This window comes from Marmota monax, unplaced genomic scaffold (assembly GCF_021218885.2).
Source record: "Marmota monax isolate L192 unplaced genomic scaffold, Marmota_monax_Labrador192_F-V1.1 WCK01_AAM20220418_F8-fsc00003, whole genome shotgun sequence".
NCBI lineage: Eukaryota > Metazoa > Chordata > Mammalia > Rodentia > Sciuridae > Marmota > Marmota monax.
Window position 1 is genome coordinate 15217337 of NW_026694084.1, and position 20879 is coordinate 15238215.

Sequence of the window (20879 nt, forward strand, 5' to 3'; positions counted from 1 at the left end):
TTGGGGCTAATCTCAATCCATCTAAAAATTAAAGTCCTGGTCCTTGGACCTGATAATCTATTTTCAAGTATCAAACTGTGAAAATTTCAAAACTCTTGACCATTGTGCAAGTCGTGGATCCTCATCTTAAAACTAAAATTATTATATATTTGGTTTCCTTTTTTCTAAGCTTTTAAAGGAATGCATATGCTCTTTGCTCAAGGAGGACAGAGGTTATAAAGACAATTCACAAAGGACAAAATGCAACTGGTGCACAAGGGAAGTAGGATCCCCATCATGAATAAGCAAACACAACTAAACACAGATGAAGTATTGTTTCAAAAGCATAATAAGGCCAGGCACATGACACATACCTATAATCCCAGCAACTCCGGAGGCTGAGATAGGAAGATGGCAAGTTTGAGGCCAACCTCAGCCATTTAGTGAGACCTTGTCTAAAAATAAAAGACAAAAGGGCTGGGGATGTAGATCAATGGTAAAGAATGCCTGGGTTGATCCCCCAGTACCAAAATAATAATAGTATTAGTAATAATAATAATGATAACATGTTAAAATACAAAACTTAGTTCTGAAGAGGTTAAGACTGGTACTCATGCTTTCCTGGTAGCATAATGACAGATGTAAGTCCTTGGGAAAGCCACTTGACAAAATGAATATATGAGTGAAATATGTTCTCATCCTTTTACATAGTACTCAACCTATTCCAAGAAACTAATTCAAAGTACAGAATTTAATAATCATAAAAATATTTTCTAATAAAATTAGTTTTTCCTGATTATAATAGTAAGACAGTGTCAATTGTACAAAATTTTTAAATGATGGAAAGTATAAAGAAAGTAGTTTTCTGTATACCCATTCATTCAAGTCTTCGCTAAGGATCTCCTTGTCTGCAAAGAAGTGTTAAACAGTGAAGGCCGAGTTTCAGGTATGGTGAGCCTTCCTATCATAAACCATAATTCAACTATAAGAACTGCCACAGTCAACATCTTAATAACTTCCAGGGTTTTTTTTTTCTCTGTTCAAATGCATTGATAATCTTTTTAATTGGCTGTACTCATGATTAGGAACACTATCGATTTTTATTGATCCTGCTGACAAAGATTATCAATTCTCCCAAAATGCAGGAAAATCTTAAGTGCCCAACTTTGAAATTTAGATATAATTAAAAAAAAGAACATAGGCTTGTTACATGTAAAGCATCTTCTCATTTCTATAAAAGGATTACACATATAAATATGTTTTATATATATTTTATGCAATACTCAGACTTATGTATAGAAAATGTTTTGAAAGAAAAAAATATGCACTACCATCAATCTTTAAGGTAATAATTTAAAAACTTGTTTCAGAAAATATATATTTATAACCCAAAAGTTATCCATTAAGAGATAAGGACCCAAATGCTATCTAATCATTCACTTTAGAATTTTGCAATCTCATGATTTCCTGCTGAGTCCCTAGATTTATGAAAAATCCTTACCCTCCTGGGTAAGAATGCTGGTCCGATGCTGGTCAAGATTTCAGGAAACCATGACCAGGCATCCAAATGTAGACATTGGAGACTGCTGCCCAAGTCAGTGGAGATGGTAGACCATGCAAGTGGGAAGAATCAAGATACAAAGGTTTGGGACAGATCTACACAGCATCATTTTCTAGTATTAGGGCTATAAAATAGTTCTCTACTGAATGGTAGAAAAATATCCTTCATCCTTTATGAATACAGGACCTTGGTTTGACTGTCTACCAGAGGAACTAGGAAGCCAGAAGCACTCTACTGCTTTCTAGATTCCGAAAAGCTCTGGTGTCTTAGCAAATACTCAGGGTGGTCTGAAAGAGCTGCCACGCTCACATGAATAGCCATAAGCAAGCAAATGCTAGTCATGTGCCGGCACTCTGCATTGTCCTTTAAATCTTACCAGCCTGCAACATAGACTGTATCATCTGCCCCCACTTTACAGAAAAAACAGTAGCAGAGATATACCTAAAGACACACAGTCATTAAGATACAACCCTGAGAAGGGAACAATCTCAAGACTTTTGGACTTTCTACTCCTTTGCTATTCTGCCTCCCACCTTCTAAAGGTTGAAAAAACACAGAAATAGGTGGAGTTCCAAGATGTGGTGTTGAAGCCAACATGAACAGGAGATGCCAGATCATCCAGAACCAAAGGTAATTCACAGGAAAGACACCAAAACACACCCAAATGTTTAAATTTGTAACTCTACATTATGACTTCTTTGTAAAGTTTCTCTCACCCAGACTTTTACTAAATGGGTGCTTCACTGAATGGATTTGATCCAGATTAAAGGGAACCCCCCATACTTTCAGCAGACCAGTTAAGAAAATATACATTTTGCTCATATATCTATATATATAAGAGTGTGTGTGCATGTGTATATATACATACAGAGTATGAATAAAATATACAAAGATATTTCTTATATCTCTGCTTAAAATCTTGAACCTATCTACAATAGGATCCTTGAAATGCAATTTTAGTATAATAGTGCTATATTAAATAACTCATAAAAATTTAATATCCTCAGAGTTTAACATTCAATTTAGAATAGATAAAATATTTAATAGAACTGAGCAACTGCCAAACTAAACTAAAAATTTTAAAACTAAAAAATTTTTGTTTTGCTACATTTCCTAGCATGTTGATTAAATTTTTGCCTCTACTACAGAAAGTCTTAATAAGATTTATATTTTCAGAGCTTTTTAACACAAAAATTCTTCAATCATTTCAGTCTTCTGATAATTTCTCACTACTCACCCTTTCCTAAGCAAATGCTGTAGTCATCCCCTTAAAATACATTATCTTAAACTTTTCATTTATGAATTCCTGCAGAATTACTTAACATATTGAAATGAAAGGCTTTCTTTTCAAAATACACATTCTCCCTGCCCACAACACCATCAGCACAAAAGATCATTTATTAAAGTTGTAATATCCCACCCACTTAGTGAAAAAAAAATAAATACAATAAAACAGACCATAACTCCCCAGCCCATCAACCAACTCGATTAAAAATTGGGTGGCTCACCTGATGGTGGCTGTAGGAATGTGGAAAATATCTGGAAGCTAAACACAAAGCACAGGTTCAGTAAAAAGGAGCCCCTCCCCGGAGGCATATAACCTCTGAGGGACAGGTGACAGATGTGCCTATGGACCAAAATAAAATAAAGATCTGGCCAGCCGCGGCAGGGAAGGAATTTAAACACAACAAAAGCTCATGTTAGCACACATTGGTGCCAAATGTATTCCGCAATCTTGAAGAGGAAAGTATGTTGATGAACTGAAGCAGAAAGTCCTGGGACTGAAATGAAAACCTTCCAGACCTCCATCTTGGACTGTCTACCACCAACCTCATCCCTGTCATGCCCATAGCACAGCCTAACGTGGTCCTGAGGTAACAGCACTGAAATCTTTCTGCTGTTGTGTTTTGAATAAATGGTAGGAATCAAAAACAAAGTTTTGGACGAGCACAAACTACATGTTGAGAATCTCTCCAAGAGCAAAGCCAGGTGTCAGGAAAAATCTAACTTAACTACAGGAGATAAGGAATCGTGGAGAAAGGAAACATGTTTGTGAGCAAAACTAAGGTAATAATTTTTGCTTGTTATTAACTCTAGCCAAGTCTAAACAAACATTTTCTTCCCCCTTCCAGTTATTATTGAGTCATATGGCCACCGGCAGGAACTGTTATCACTTCATTTTCTGCAGAATGTTTCAGAAACTTGAAACCTCCCACACTTTTCCCATGTGGATACTCTGGATTTTTAAACAACCATGAAGTGTTTGCTTCCAAAATTGAATACATTTGATGGCCCTGGTGGTACAGCTGATCCATCACAAACTGTTTAGCAGGGAGGATGGGAAGAAGGAAAACCAAGTCACTGGACCAAAAGACACATTGACGAAAAGTTAATATAGGACATTTACATAGAACTGCAGTTTTAATTAAATTAGCATTGAGGATTTTGTACCCATTTTGTTGTTCAATAATTCAAAATTCAGAACATTTGTTTAGCCTGAATTGCTAAATGTGGTCACATTTTAAAACTGTTATCTTTGTATGACTGACCCCCATGAACAATCTTCTCAACCTGAACAGAACACAAGGAAGAAGTTGCCAACTAAGTTACCTGCAAACATTTTGCTCATATTCTATCAAAATAAGGAAAAATTATCTAAATCTCCAAGTCTAGTGTGTGCTACTAGCTTGGTAATAATAAATCTTTGATTTTTCTGGGACTGTTTTATTAACAAAATGACGATTATAGGAGAGTTTTATAATTGCTTAGTATGTTTGAATCAGAGATGACTTTAAGGAAGTCTCTAATACCAACAGATACCAACTGATGTCCTAAAATGTAACTTTTTCTCCAAGTTGCAGGTGCAGCCACCCTGGACCTGTTTGCTTTTGATGTTGTAATATCATCATAGAATTCATCTACCAACAATTTTAAGGAGTTCTGCCCTTTACCACTGAACTGGCTGAAGAAAGTCTTGTCTCAAGTGGATTTCCTCTCATGCAGTCCAACTCTCCTGTGCTGAGGGTTAGTTTTAATTTTCACAGAGGTGGTCATTTCTGCTTAGCAGAGAACATGCTGCATTTTGCCTAAAAGGAGCTCAAAATGTCAAACACCAGTTTTGCTAATGTGAGCCAAGTTAAGTATGTGTGTTTTATAACGGACACTGGCCAGAAATGCAAATTATTTCTACAAAGTTCTAATCCTGTTATCAATCCCTGGAGACATACCCCCTTACCCTTCATCCCTCCCCTGGCTATGGTTCTACATTTTTATTGCATGTTTTAAAAAAGAAAAACACTAGTAAAGCTACCCTAGATTCTGGTTTAGGAGTCCCAAGAGATGACACCGAGGTGTGGACTTGAGCGGTTTTCTAATTAAAAAGTCAGATGGTCTGTTTCTCTTAGGAAACCCTCAACTCCCAGGGAATGCTTTGCTCATAGCCTCTTGGCCCAAAGCCACTCAGTATCTGCCTCAACAAGCCTCTTCCTGAAGAAGGGTCCAGCAAGTGTTGGAAAGTCAGGATGTCCAAAAAAAAAAAAAAAAAAAATGGACTTGGAAATCTGAAAAGCTCCCCGAGCACACTTCTGAAAAAAACATTCACTTTACAGCAAAAGCATTTGAAAATTCTAACCAATAGATGAATATGGAAAGTCACACACACTGAAATGTTTCAACCATTGAGGAAAACACCAATCACAGGTCCCCTCTGATAAAGGGTTTTTGTAGAAAGGCGTAATGTATGTCCTTTACAAACATCTCAAACACTTGGCATCAGTATTTTTCTATGGTGTCTGTGTTCCCTGCTGTGAGCATTTGGTTCTTCCTTTAATTTCAGTTGTAACAGCTTTGATATCTTTTCAAATCTTGAATCACTTCACTATCACAGCTCATGGAAGACTTTTTTTATGATGAAAAACCATGTATCTTACCAGGAAATTACATATTTTAATCATTTCTCTCAAGGCTGTGGGTTAGGGTACCCTTTGATCAAAGAGACAGCAATTATTTCCAGATTCCACAATAACTGTTTGAGATTCATCGGGGGCTGTCACATAAATGCCAGAATAAAAAAAAAAAAAGCTCAGAATACAGCTATGATAAGTCAGTTTCCTATATTCATTCTTCACTGAGAAATTGTCTTCTGTGGTATCCTCACTCTAAATCAAACTACATGAAAGTCTAGGATCTTGGGTATTTCCAACAGCTTCATTATATTCTTGGTCTAGATTATGATAATAAATTGACAAGTACAAAAAAAAAAACCACTATAACAAGTAGATTCTAAAGTCGTTTACAAAAAAGTAATCTACAGGGGCTGGGGTTATGGCTCTGCAGTAGAGCACTCGCCTCATGTGTGAGGACCTCAGCACCACATAAAAATGAATAAATAAAGGTATTGTGTCCAAGTCCAACTAAAAAATAAATATTTTAAAAAGTAATCTACATATCTATAATAAATGTGGATTGTATTTAATGTTGTGTTGTGGGGCTTCATATACAGAATTTATTGAAATAGTCTTTGCCAGATATCCCATTAAATATAAATAAAAACTGTCAGATTATTTAAAATATACAAATAAATTTGCATCACCATACACATTTGTTTCTGTTAGATCTGGGCATCATTCAGATTCAGATAGGAGCACATCTATCCAGCAAGGACTCTACATTTTGCTGATCCCTTTTTGTTCGCACACACAGAGCTGTTTGGTTTCACAGTGAACAGAACTCAGTAATGGTGTAATTTTGAAGTAATCCTTCATTAAACAGTCAATGAATCATGTAGTGCAACTAAGAAGGAAATTCTTTATAGTTAGTGATTAATAAGTGAGGTTATGGCCACTGAACCTACCAAGGAAGAAAATAGGAACTAAATTTTGCAGAGGCACGTGACACTGAAGAAACATAGCATGTACAACTTTCTCCCAGGGCCACAGAACTTCCTTTAATTATCTGACACCAATTATCTGCCTTCAATTAAACTGCCACCATCTGTAAGAGTTTTAGATTGGGGATGCTATGTGCCAGGCTTTGGGGATCAAAATTCTGTAGTAACCTCAGGGAATCAACTTAAACCAGAAAACTAAGATAAACAGAGAATAATATCCAACCATCTAGAGAATAACCCTCATCTAAGAACCTCTAAAAGTGGCTGGGATGCCCATGGTTATTCCAAAAACTGGACATGTCTTCCAATTCAAATTAGATTCAGAAGCTCTGGGGACAGCAGAATGTTGCTGGATAAATAGCTAAAGGTCTTAACTTCAGCCTACATGAACATTTTGAAAACCCTCCTTGCAGTGCCATAATCAAACACCCAACTCTCTTAAAATTGTGCCATTGTGATGATCCCCTAAGAGCTACAGCAGCATCATTATATAACTTAGTTATATAAAGCTTCAGTAAATTTAATTTCCTTTATATCAAAAGTATCAGAAATTAAGAACTAAATTTATGATACATTGACTCTCTTAGCACTAGCTTTCTAAAATAGAGCTAGGAATAAAAGAGTTGTTGAATTCAATTTTTATGGTAAGAAAATAAATATCTTGTATTTAAAATAACTTTTTTAATACCCCTCCTAGGAAAATCTAGATAATAGGAAACCAAAGTTTTTTCTGGTCCAGAGTAACTATGTATTTGCTTTTTTTGCAGGGGAAGTGAGAAGAGACTAGTTCTGATTTTGTTATTGTTAAAAGGAACAGATGCTAAACATAAAAAAGTTTGAATGCATGGACAAGCTAGTTTCAAAACAAATGTATAAAATGAACTTAAATTGTGGTTGCTTTTTTTATTTGAGCTATCTTTGTTGCTTCCTGGACTTCCATATCTCCAGTAGCAGACAAATGCACTAATTTTCCCAGTATGGAAAATGCCAGCATTAAAACCAAATAAAATTGGATTTAAGATAATTACACTAGATTTCATCAAAGCAACTTGGCACTCATCAAAATTCAATCCCTGTTAGCTGATGAGATTTCATAAGGCTGCTTAAGCAGCACAGAAATAAACAAAAGTGGAGAGACAATGAAAACAATGTGACAACTGTCAAACAAAATGCCGAGCACAACGCTGAACATTTTCCTAAATACAGCACTGAAACCACCAATTCTCACTCTTTCTGACATGGGCCTGCAACACAAATGTATATATGACCACATATTTTGAATGTATAAATGACCACATATTTTGAATTTTGTCACCTTCATGGATTGAGATATACTAATCATAATTTGTTGTAAGTACTGAAAGTTGCATGCAAGATCAGCAATTTGAGCACTGTATGGTTTAAAAAAAAAAAAAAACTTAAAATGTTAGTGCTTAGGAGGTCAGCACCCTTGTTTGAACTCCTTCAAGCAAGTTCTTAATAAATGTAAGCTATTATAAAAGGAATGGTTCGAATTAGGCTACTACTGATGTTATAGTTTTGCAACTAGATATGCTCACGTGTCATCCACCTGGTAAAAAGATTTCTCATGGTGGTTCCTGGGATACACAGGTCTTATGTTTCTGATAAAGTAGAAGCAAACTGGGAACAGCAACAGAGTATGCACTGCTTCAAACAGCACTACAGAAGCCAGCTAAATAACTCTTAATTCAAAGCACATTTGATGACTGTATTAAGTCAATCTGCACACGTAGAGTTGACAATTATACCAAATAGAGGAAGATCTGAAATGCAACAGACACTTGACATTTGAGGCAGAAATTACTTTAAATTACTCAAGTTAGCAATACCATGTAAAATACAAGAATACTACAAGAAATCTTTGAACAGAGGCTTGTGGCTTCCTTCCACTGGTTTTGACATAAGATGAAAAGAAGAGAAGATGAGGGATGGGAGAATACACAAGATACATGTTACCTGGGTTATCATTCAATTGTTTTTACCATTTCATCAGACATTTCATTTAGAATTTTCATAAAAATGATTGATATAAGCAGTTGGTGCTTTGGAAAATAGACCATTCAAGTCAGCCACAGTCTGTTGTCCATTTTACTATGTATAAGTCCACAATAATAATCAAAGGTATATTACCAATTCAAATTTCTAGTTTGGGTCATTATCTTGAAGTAGGCATTGTAACAACTAAATTAAGAGTGTATCAATCAAAATGCAAACAGAACAGATATAAGACCTGTTGAGAATTTTCTTCTAGGGACAAGGTAAGGTAACTTCTGAATAAAACATTAGAGGCAGTTCAACATGAACTAAAGCTTGTTTGGAGCATATTAGTTGGTTGTCCACCTATATCATATCTGACTACGCATAATTTATATTTATGAATGAATGACTGCAAACTTGATCCATCATAGAATCTTGCAGGGTCCACCACAAATAGGAGTTGTTACTGAAATCCAGGGTAAGTTTCATACCACTATTCTGAGAGGAAACGCTGCAAAAATAAAAGACTAATTGCCATATAGAGCATATATGATAATATGAAAATTCCTAGTTGCACTACCTCTGAGCAAGACCCAGGGATTACTGTAGGTTGAAAGACAAGAGACTAAGTGGGAGAAAGGGATCCAGGTTTGATTTCTTAAGCAAGAAGCAAGCTTTGCATCTACCCTCTACTATTATCATCAGGTAATTCACTTAACCACTGGGTACCTTGGTTTCTAGCATATGAAAAAAGGGATACAAATGAATGCATCTTAAAGTTTTGTTTTAGGGGAATACATGCTCTTTTTTTTTTCTTTCCAAAAGAAAACTCATGCATTCAGAATCCCAAAATGTAAAAAAGAATAAAACGATTTTGTATAACTCAGAATGAGAGACCAGATACCTACCTACTGCACTTTTCACCAAGCCCAGAGGAAAATCCATACACCATGATATCCAGCACAGTCAAATATGAACATCCTTGAACATAAGTTTAGGGCTAAAACATAAATCTAGCTCAAGATCGAATTACCGATACATTATGGTTTTAAGGAGTTGAATTTACAAAGCAGAAGTGCCTTTAGGTACAGACAGAAAAGTAATAAACATTTACTGAATTTGCTATATTTCCACACCACATTTCTAATTTCAGGCTCATTCCATTTCTGCAACTTGATTTCCTTGTCATAAACTATCATGTATTATGCCTGTGCTTTAATTCCTTATTGAATATTTGAATAACCAGAATTGAGGTTTGTATGTGCATCACCACAAATGAGCACAGACTTCCTCTTCCCTGTGATCACTGTTCATTTAACCTCAAATTCATCAGGTAATGGTCCATCCATGAGGCAACTAGTAACCAGCTCCTGATTTTATATTCTGCATTCCTTCCCTGTATTTCTGCTCCTTTTGCCCCAATTTTTGCCTTTATTCTCCCTGAAAGATGCATTGGTTCAAACAGACTCTCCACATTTACATAAATGTGAAGCTACACAGCTCCTACTTTCTCATACTTTTGCTCAGTCCATCATCTCTCCTCATCCTCTACTCCTTATCATTTATTCAGCCCTCCCACAAATCCAGGGCTGCATTCTGTAGTCACCTCCTTGGCTGTATTCTGTAGTCACCTGCCCTAATCAGCCTTCAGTCTTCACCCCTTTCAACACGATAGCTGTGTACAGGGCCCCCTGCTAATCATGGCGCTCAGTGGCTTTCCCCACCAGGAGTACAACTTACTGCTTCACTTGACCACTTAAACTGCAGTGTGACTGAGGTGAAGCATGATCAGCTTTGAATACACTGACACGTCTGTTAGCTAGAATGGGATATTAACTTTTGTTCCCTCTGTGTCATTAAAATGTACAGTGCTATTCCAGGTAAAGAAAATAAAAGTATTCAGATAAAGATAAAAGAATTGAAGATTAATGGACAATTGAGAAACAGGACTGGGTGGATAGTTACTGAAAAAGACAACCATATATTCCGATCCTTCAGTCTGTGCAAGGTGAGGTAGGAATGATATTACTTAATCTTTAATAAGGACCTGCAGGTATGTTATATCCTAACATACATGCTGATGCTGAAGTTTAGAGAGAGAAACTGTTCAAGTGTGTACATTTTGAAGTGGATGAGCAAAGACTGGTGTCCTGATCTGTTTGAATGTGAGGGAAAGATGCCCACCAGTGCATGCCTCTGTGAGACTGGAGCTCAAAAAGAAGTTGATTTCACCTCGGAATGAAATAGCTGAAGACAAGAGGTAGACTGAAATCAAAGAAGAGTGAAGAGCAAGAATCAGCCAGCTATCAGAAGGGAAACACAACAATAAGAATAAAATGCAGTGCAGTAAGAATTCATCTATTTTCATGAATGTCCCTTTATTATAGTAATCCTGTAACATTACCCCCATTATATACATGGCTCAGCTTTAAGAAATTCAGTAACTTGTGATGTAACTAATAAGTGGTCAAGGCCAGCATATGCCAAATTTAAAATGTCACTACTTCTTTATATTTCTTTTTTTCCCAATATACAGACATCTACTGTCACTGAAGGTATATGTCCAAGTGTGTTGAAGGTAGAGGGAAAGCATCAGGAAGAGTTCTGAACAGAACAGCTTAAAGGATTAGAATTAGGAAAGAACAAATTCATGATACGTTGCTTCCTGCCCCATGCCCCAAATACCACAAGTTGCTAACGACAGTTTTCTCCTGAATCCAGCACTTAACTCAGAATCCTTCCCAACTCCATGTTCCAGACAACTTCTAGTAATCGACATGCCACATAAGATCATCTTAGATTATACAATTAAAATTGGGCCTTATAAGGACATTTTCATCCTTGATTTGAAATATTTGGGTACTTTAAATTTTCAGAGTACCCCAAGCTGGCTGGTAAGGAAAGCCATGAAAGTGAATGTGACAAAATAGGGAATAATAAAGCCAAGGACTTTTGTAAAAGGCAAATGGAAGTAGTAGTTAGAAACAAATATAGTTCACTTAGGGTGAAAGCAAATGGAAGTAGTAGTTAGAAACAAATATAGTTCACTTAGGGTGAAAGCAAACTATGCCTAGATTTTAAAAAAAGAAGAAAGGAAAAATTGTACAAACACAAATTAGCGAATGGCCTGATTTAAAAAGTTGGCAGAAAGAAAGAGGGGTCACAGAGGACTGTAAGCCAAGGCAAAAGCCTGCACTCATTAGAAAAGCAAGCATAACAGAAAAATGCGTAAACATCAGAACCCTTAAGTATTCCCTGGTAATTCTCCCATTGAAATCAGCCTCTGCTTAATCTGGGCCTGAAATGTGGGGTGGACATCTTATCCTCTTCCTGACACCTTACCAACACAGCTTCAGTCATTTGATCCTCAGCTCTCCATGCCTCCATACTAGTGCACAAGGTCAAATCTAAAATCCTCATCGTCTCCATGGATATACTTTATGGCCGTGCTGCAGCTTGTACTTTATGCTGAGCGCTTCTGTGATGGCCATTCATAGATGCTGAGTTCAGCCAGTGTCCCCTTCCTTGGAGTCATGAAGCATGTTTTGCTGTCTACGTTCTTCCTCACCATGTTCCATCTCAATTGGTTTCCATTTTTAAACAGTTTTCAAGCACCGCCCAGCCCCGTCCTCATATAACTTAAGTTTTGCTCTTCTGGAAATATTCCCTGGCCCTAACAGTCAAAAGGTCAAACCTTTTTTCCCTATAATATCAGGGCCTATAACAATAGTTTCTTAAAAATTCAACTTCACTTCTGTTATTTTGTAACATGAATTTTCTTGAACTAATCCTCTTGGACTATAAATCCTTTTGTTTTTACCACTCCCTCTACCCAATTTGCCCATGTTTTTAGAATATAGGAAGTAAAGCGTGTTTACATAATTGATTTGATGAATCTACAGACATAGCAGTAGAAAAATCATGGTGTGTTTGGAATGCCAGCTCAAAACTGGATTATCTAGGTTCAAAAGAGAAATGAGAAGGCACTTTGTAGCATATTTTAATAAAGTCAGTTTGACTCAGTAAGCATTTACTCAAAACCCACATGGTTCCCTCATAACAAATAATTTTGATAAAGATTAAGATGATCCAAGTCCAGCCTTGGAGAAGAAACAAAAATCACAGAAGTTTATTTGAAATACTAGTACAGGGCTTAAGATAATCACCAGAAGTAACTCTGCATCTAAATATGTAACTCCTCATATAACTTAAGAATATCTTACTATCTAGAAATGACACCATATTTATTGACAAATTTGGAAGGCAGATGCCCCACAAAGACAGCAAACCTACACGTCTTCTAGATACCAAGAAGTTCCGAATGTATTCAACATTCATTAAAAACCTACAGGATAATTCCAATCAAACAGAACTGAAAAGTCAAAAAGTCCTGATTCCACATCATTCCTGCCTCATATCAAGTCAGTTTCCAATTATATTCCTTCAACTTTCATTGAAGGAAAAAGTACCAAACTGCCTTCCGCATTCTGGACACATAGATACGACATGGACACTATTGAGGACATGGTCCGCTATACTTCTATTGCCCTGCATATGATTCTCCATTTGAGAAATCTGTTTAACACTATGAAAATCTGGTCAGTATTTCTCAGAGAAAATATTTTAGTTCTACAGGGAGCTATAGGACTAGAATATTTTCTGTTAAGAATCATCATTAATTTCTCACAGTTTTATGAGGCAATTCCTACTTTAGACACTCTGTGAAGTAGGAATTTCAGACACTATGTGTGTGTTTCCATTTTTAAACAGTTTTCAAGCACCCGCCCCCGTCCTCTTCTAACTTAAGTTTTGCTCTTCAGGAAATATTCACAAACACACACAGTGTCTGAAATTAGAATGACTATACATGTATGCATGTGTACATGTGTATATTATGCATTTTTATACTCATAACTTTCTCTGAAAGTTGGTATTAAATATTGTATTTTATAACTAATCATTTTTTAAGCTGTGATAGAAAGGACCACATCTATTTTTCCCTTTATCTAGTAGCAAACACAAAGTTGAATTTCTGACTCAATTATTTCAACCAATATATATTCATTTGACCTATTTATCAGCCCTGAACTCTTATTTTAGTTTAAGGTTTTCCTAGTTCTGTTCTTTATGGTTTGTTTTACCATGTTATCATTTATCTTGTATCACTATTATTAAATCCTTTGAGTAATGAGTAGGATATAAGGGGCATAACACCAATTATTTAATGTCTCTTAACTAGACAAGTTCAAATATTTCACTGCCAGTTTCCAAAGTCCTCAAATAAAAGGAAATAAATTTAATGCAAAAAATTATTAGGCCCAAGTTTCACAAATAGGTCAGTTGTATAGTAAAAATTACTGCCTCTACATTTTCAGGTTAAGGGAAGAAATCTTTGCCAAATCTGTTATACAAAATAATTTTATCATCTTAACCACTTCTGTATGATGACACATGAATCATGCTGGGATTTTAGTATAGCTTTGTCATTCTTTCCATTGAAATGTTCTCTTTCCGCCTCCTGGTCCTGGAGGAAATCCACAAGTACAGCTCTAGGTCAGTCCAGTAGCTGGAGACGTATTACAGGAAATCCAAACGAGAACCGCCTGCTCCCTTTCATCAACACCATCTCCAGATCCCAGAGAGGTGTCCGATGAGGAGAAAAAGTTGTTCTAAGAAACCATCAGGGGATTTGTACTTAAGGTTTTCTTATCTTCGGGGGGGCGGGGGGAGTCTCCCGGCAGGGGTGTGGAATCTACCGCGGACACCATGTGAGTCCTATTAAAGTTGTTTTTGTTTTAGAGTTGTTGTAAAAGTTGTTTTAAATATTTTACATTAAGATCAGAGTAGCTTACTGCTGAGTAAAATTCATAAAAGGCCCTTTTGAAATTTCCCTGTCTTTGTCTTATTACCCATAGGACTGGGGGCCTTCAGTGGCATATGTCGTTGAGAAATTCTTTTTTACAAGTACCCATAAAAGAGACTAGGACATGCTGCCCTAGACTATAATTAAATGGGGCTGGTAGAGATTCCAGATGGGAAGCTTAGGGAATGGCACAAAGGTGTGGCTTCTTTCACTTGCTCACTCACTCCCTGTCCCCTCTGGCAAGCAAAGCTGGCACGAGGACAGGCTCAAAATGAAACTGGGAAAAAGAAATTGTCAAGCATCCACCCCCGCAGCCTCCACATTGTGAGTGCGTCACACTTTCAGATTTCTACAACTACATCTGTGTCTGTGCCCAAGACTAAAACTCACTTATGCCTTGTCCAGATTTCACGATCTCCATGCAGACCACCGACACCCCCCCTTCTCAGCTCTCCTATTTCTTCAGCCCCGATCCTCTGCAAGAATTAGTAAATCTGAAAGAAATCATTGCTTCAAAACAATGGAAACAACAAACACACCATCAACAGGAGCCCATGGTTTTTCTCTGCCTGTTTTTCAGGAACGAATAAAACTTTCTAAAATTAAAAAAAAAAAAAGGGTTTGGGGAAGAGATTAGGAGCCAGAAAGGATACTTTCCAAAACACCATTAACACCTCGGAAGCAGGAATTCCAGGCTGAGGGAAATGTTTGGAGGCAGGTAGATCTCTGTTAAACATCAATTTGATATAACCAAAGTGGCTACTGTGGCTAACTCTCCCATTTTATCATGGCTAAATAAATAAATAAATAGCCTCCACATATCCAGAATACCTGGAAAATACCAGAGTTTACTAAATTGAGAATGACTAACACAAATCACTGATTTCTCAAAAAAAAAAAAAAAAAAAAAATACAATGAAGTATTCGGCAGAACACACAGAAGGGCAGCAGGAGTTCCATTTTTGATGCTCACTTTGTCATATAAAAATTATGATATTATTGGCTTTCTTGACAAATCAAAAAGTTTCAAAAGAAAAGAGGTTCTCTCTTATCCTCTCTCTTCCCAACCACCCTCAAGGCTAGCATGTATAAAGCAGACCACATAAATTGCAACTCAAATGTAAACAAAATGTAGAGAAATAAAGAACACATGTCTAAAGCATATTTTCTTGACCCTATCCCATTGAAAATGTGCTTATTTCCTGCTCTTGGTTTAATCCATCACAATCTACAACCATCTTTAGTTATATTATCTAATACCTAGTCCACATGTTGCTGTCAGTTTATATACAAAAAACATAGATTAGAGAGGTCTTATTACTGTTGCCTTTTAAAAAGTAGATGTTTCCAGAGATTAAGGTTCTAAATTGCTAAATAATATTTTCTTTTGTTTCCTACCAAGTTAAGAGGCACTTTCATAAAAAAATTATATATATGAGATAGATAATAATCAGATAATATTTCATAAGAGGAATGAGTTATTTTCAAATTGAAATAGCATACAGTAGCAGGCTTCATATTTAAATTTTGTGCACATTACAAGAAAATATAGAGAATTGCATGATATGATCACTAACAACTGGAGCATGTGAGTTGAGGTAGTCAGAGCATAAAAAGCAAAAAGGTATGGAGTATATGTCAGAGTATCGCCTACGTAAGAGGTTGATTGCAGAAATGTGTCAGAAAAAAAAATCCATCCTGGGCACAGAGCCACTAGATGTGGGGGTGGGGGTCAGGTCACCCAGGGCTTCTGTGCCGGCCAAAAGGCAACTGTCAGTGATGAAAGCCGAGTGTAGCTGAATACCACACAGCCTTATCCAGAGGGATGAAAAGAACAATCTCGAAGCCCCATTCTCCCCCAAACTGAAAACCAAAGGCAGTAAAATTAAAGGAGAAGAAGGTCTTAATAGGAGCAGCCCAATCAGAGCAGAATTAGTGACTCAATGCTGGGTACTTACAAAGCCACCTTTAGGTTATGCAAAGCTGGAAGATGTAAGGAGGGAGTGGGGATAGCAGGGAAAAGTACTTACAAAGCAAAAATCAAATGGATGGAAGGAGAAATAGTTAAAAGACAGGTACTTTGACATAGGACAATCACTGCTTTATCTTTGATTTTTATCACAAGGAAGAAGGAAAGGCACAGGGAAACAGCCTTTCTAGGCAGCAAGACATTGGCCCACTCTTGGCTATCCCACTAGTGACTTATTAGGTATCACTGTGGGCCAGTCAGAACCTCCCTGGAGCTGGTTTCCTCCTCTTTCGTAAACATGGTAGGAAAATCAAGGTTATTTACAAAAAAAAAATAGTCATTGACTCAATAGCTTAAAACTTTTCTTAGATCTTCAAGAGATCTCCTCTGTTACAGATCTCTGATCAAATGTAACTTCTACCATTTTTCTGAACATTACATAAAACAGTATAGCCCAGCCCACGTACTAGTCTCTTCCTTTCTTGTTCTTCTTCACAGCCCTTATCTCCATATGAAATTGAGAAATATATATGAAATATTCTCATCCATTTACTTCTTATTGCAATCATTCCCTCCAGAGAAAGCCCTAGAGGATTCTTCAAGCAAGCCCATGCCTCAAGCAATGAACAGAACACAGCAATACTCAATAGATACATGAGGGACTAAATTAATGAAAATAGTTGTCACAGAATGACGAAATAGTGAGGAGTCCCATATAGACAAGAATATTTCAAGATGAAGTCACACAATGTTGGCTAATCCTGTGAAAGAATAGAAGATTATAGACATCTAGAGATAGCATGCTCTCCTGTCCATGAGCATCCTCAACATCATTCCTCCACAGCCGGGATGCTGTTCTTTCATTTGTTATTTATATATATATATATATATAGTATGTTTATCTCTTTCTGTTAAGATATTACCTAATGTACAACGTGGTCCAAACTTGAAATTCCTTCCAAATAAAGCTTTGGGTTATATATGACTAAAGTAATCCCAATAGGAATCTGTTGTTTGTGTACTCAGGAGGAAGGAGGGAAGTACAGATGGCTACACCTGCAACAACTATAGCCTTGGTTTTTAAGGATTCTATACCTCCTTCTAAACGCATTTTCCAAACTCATTTCCATTCTTTCTCTTTTATTCCATAGTCTTTCATCCTCCTCCCTCCCCGGGTGGTCTTCTCCCTTCTTATCTCATTCTCCACACATCTGCTTTATCAGTAGCTAATACAGAGGTCACATGGAGATTTTAAAGGAATCCTATTTAGTCTTTGAATGTTGGCAATGCAAGTGGCCCTCCCTAAAGCAGGAGGGCAAAAGCTACCAGATGCAGAAGGCTCAGTAAATGTAGCTACCAGGAAAGTGGTCAGTTCCTTGGCTGTGGGTAAGTGTTCTTGGGCTTCCAGGTCTCTTCCTCCCCCACTGCATGTCAACCACAAAACATGCCCATAATCTTTTGACAATTAAGCCTAGAATCATTGGATTTTAGGACTAGACTGGGCCTTAAAGATCACCACACCAATCCCCGCAATTTACAAATGAGGAAATAGAGGCCAAGGGAGGTTAAGTGACTTGCCAGGGTCACAGAAGTAGTAAGTTGACAGGATGCAGAGACCCAGATCCCAGACCAGGCCTCTGAAGATGAATGCTGGGAAAATCCATTTTTTTTTTTATAAAACCTTATAAAAATGAAGTTTGGGAATGAATACTTTGGGAATGAATGAGTACTTTGATTACAAATCAATGAATTTCTTAAGAAATTCCCAGCTATTCTCCTCCCACCCCCACCTTAAAGCAAATAAGTATTTGATGGTTAAAAAAGGGAAAAGGCAAAAATAGGTTAAGTCATTACACTTTGTTTTTACTCAGCCATTTATTTTCTCATATTTAGGAGTTTTCAGTGTAACATCTTATACACTTAGTGACTATTCCATTACGCTGACCTCTAACTTCTGCCTTTCAGTAATGGAAAGCAGCTGATTTTAATGTGCCGCCGCTTCAGTGTGAAGGAGGTTAAGGCTGCATGCATTTGAGTGCAATCAGGTTAAGATTGGCTCCAACAGGAGAAAAATCCATACATATGTTGAAAAGATCTGAAAAATGCCTGTATTCCCAACCTGATTACGACTTACATTTTTGCATGGTTTGTCAAAGCAGATCACCAAAATCAAATCAAGATGTATAAAGGGATAAAGTGGTTTTCTTCTCCATTCTTCCATTAATCACCGTGACCTATTGAAGAAAGGGACTTTTCCCTCTCTCACCTGAGGCAAGGTGGGATACTTCACTGGAAGTTATGCCAATTTTTACCGTCTCGTGCTCAAGATCCAAAATTAATTTTCTAGTTTTTATTTTCCACATTTGTAAACAGATATTTCAGGGCAGAGCAATTTGCCATTCCTATCAACAATTAATTCTCTTTCACTTCCCTTTCAATAAAACAAAAAACATCCAATACAACTTTGAAAGCCTACTTGAAGCTTTATAAAAATTTTGTATTAACCTGAAAATATAGGTACCGAGAGAAATATCTGACCCTTCATAACAGATAAAACTTAGTGAAGCCTAAATACAAATTTAAACAGAGCCCATTACTAAATCACTGGTCAAATAGAGAATACTAGCAAATCATACACAAGCAATCTGGAGGGCATGATTTAAAATTGCCCACAATGTGAGGCATATTCTGTTAAGACAGTACACTGTTGTTATCATAAAAAATACTAATAGAATAAACATAGTTAACAATCTAGCTGTTATCTGGGAAATTCTCAATCAGGGCTAGGTCAAAATAAAGAGTTTTTGAGGGGACAAGAATATGTTGGCTCTTGTTACACATAAGCATGTTTGTTATAGGAGCATTTTCAGTTTAATTTTTGCTATTAACGCAAACCACAATCGGGGGACCAAGTTGCTGGAAAAGGAATGGGAGGAGGGGCTAGTTAATATAAACTATATACAACAAAGAAAGTCTTTCTTTCCAATACCTGAATACATCAGGTTTGTTTTTAGGCAGAAGGTTGCAGGTTAAATGCTCTCAGCTATCCAAGAAGTAGCTTATTAGTTTTGTAAGAAAATATTTTCTTATATTTTGACTGAAAAATACCCAGTTTAAGTGAACAAAACCATCCTTGTTAGTGAAAAGCAGAACCAAAAAAAAAAAAAAACTTTGTTTCAAAGACCCAGTAAGTAAAAGCAAAACTAATTCAAGAGGAAAACTGCTTTCTTAATAGTAGCTTCTGAATCTGGATCTAATAGTTCTCAGAGGGCGACTGGAGTCTTCGCGTCTTTAGTTTTGTCTCCCTCCATGGATCATAGACATTCTCTATGAGGCAGCATAATGTGGATATAAACCCATTTTAAGCAGAGATATATGTTCTTTTTCTGGGCTACATTTACAAAGCTGAGAAGCTATGCACCAACAGAAAGAACGAAGGAGAACAAGAGTTTGGATTATTGTGTAGGGCAGTTTTCCAAACACATCTTTCTTTTTCACTTTTCTATTTTGTACACCAGAAAATCCCAATTTCATCTGTGGGCAGTGGAGCATCCGCCAGTGATGCAAGTGATTACTGCTTTGAGAAGCAAAAGACGAGCGCTAAGAACTAACTGCAGCTCAACCTACCGCTTCTGCTTCAGCTGGCACCTCAGCTATGTACTCCTCTAATTTCTAAATGGGTCTGATCCTGTTATTACAGAATAATGACTGCAAATCAGCACAATTACTACCACGAGTTGAATAAACACACACATACCAGTAGCTGTTTTCTACAAATTATTATCAAAACAAAGAGCAACGGCTAATTGTGGTAACATTAAGACAACATTTATTCCTCCCAGTGTTTGGGTAAGTTTATTTTAAGTTGTCATCTTCAACTAGTAATGACGCGGATGATTTTACAGATTCCATAAACCTTTCTAATCTAAACTCTTCTCAACTCAAAGTTGGCTGCTTCCCTCAAAGCAACATCTGCAAAGGCCTGATTTCACAAGAACCGCTTTTATGGTACATTTGCAAAAAAAGAAAAAAAAAACACGCTTTTAGAAATCTCATTTTAGAAAGTGCATTTGTAATGTATTCTTCTAAGTTATTTTTGAGGCATCGTGAAAGTGATAAAAGAATGTGCACTTTTTATTCTTCAAAATTTATGGGATTTTTTTCCCCCTAAATAAGTACAATGTAGAATTGGACCTCCTTTCCAAGGTTATTATCAGATTTCCTTCATGGATAAATAACTTTTATTGGAAGGGAGGGTGATGAGAGAATTCAGAAAGCACATAGCACACGATAGAGATTATTCAAACCTACCTCCTGGACAGTGCCTCATGGCCATCTTACACCTCCTGGATTCAGCAATGGTTGGACATGGTATTGTGTCTTTTGCTGGCTTTTTAACAATTTGCCGTGTTCTGGTTTCCAGACCCCATTTAAATCCACACGTGCGATTATTTCTGCTACAAGTTCCCCATTCGCTCCAGTGACCAACTTCACATCCTTCTAATAAAGATTAAAAAAAAATACAAACACATAAAAATCTGAGCCATTTGCTGTGTTATCAAATTCATATAACAGTGTTTCTCCATGCCCCCTATTCCCAGAAAACCAAAATTAAAGTCCT

At 36.8% G+C, this 20879-nt stretch overlaps 1 protein-coding gene across 2 annotated transcripts in view; it reads right to left on the minus strand.

Annotated features, from left to right (window-relative positions):
- Positions 1 to 20879, minus strand: part of Rspo2 (R-spondin 2) — a 141474-nt gene that overhangs the window by 24223 nt on the left and 96372 nt on the right. For both annotated transcript variants that reach the window (XM_058585678.1, XM_046464786.2), the window contains exon 5: positions 20570 to 20758. In XM_058585678.1, coding sequence (XP_058441661.1) covers positions 20570 to 20758 — 189 coding nt within the window. The remainder of the gene's footprint in view (positions 1 to 20569; positions 20759 to 20879) is intronic.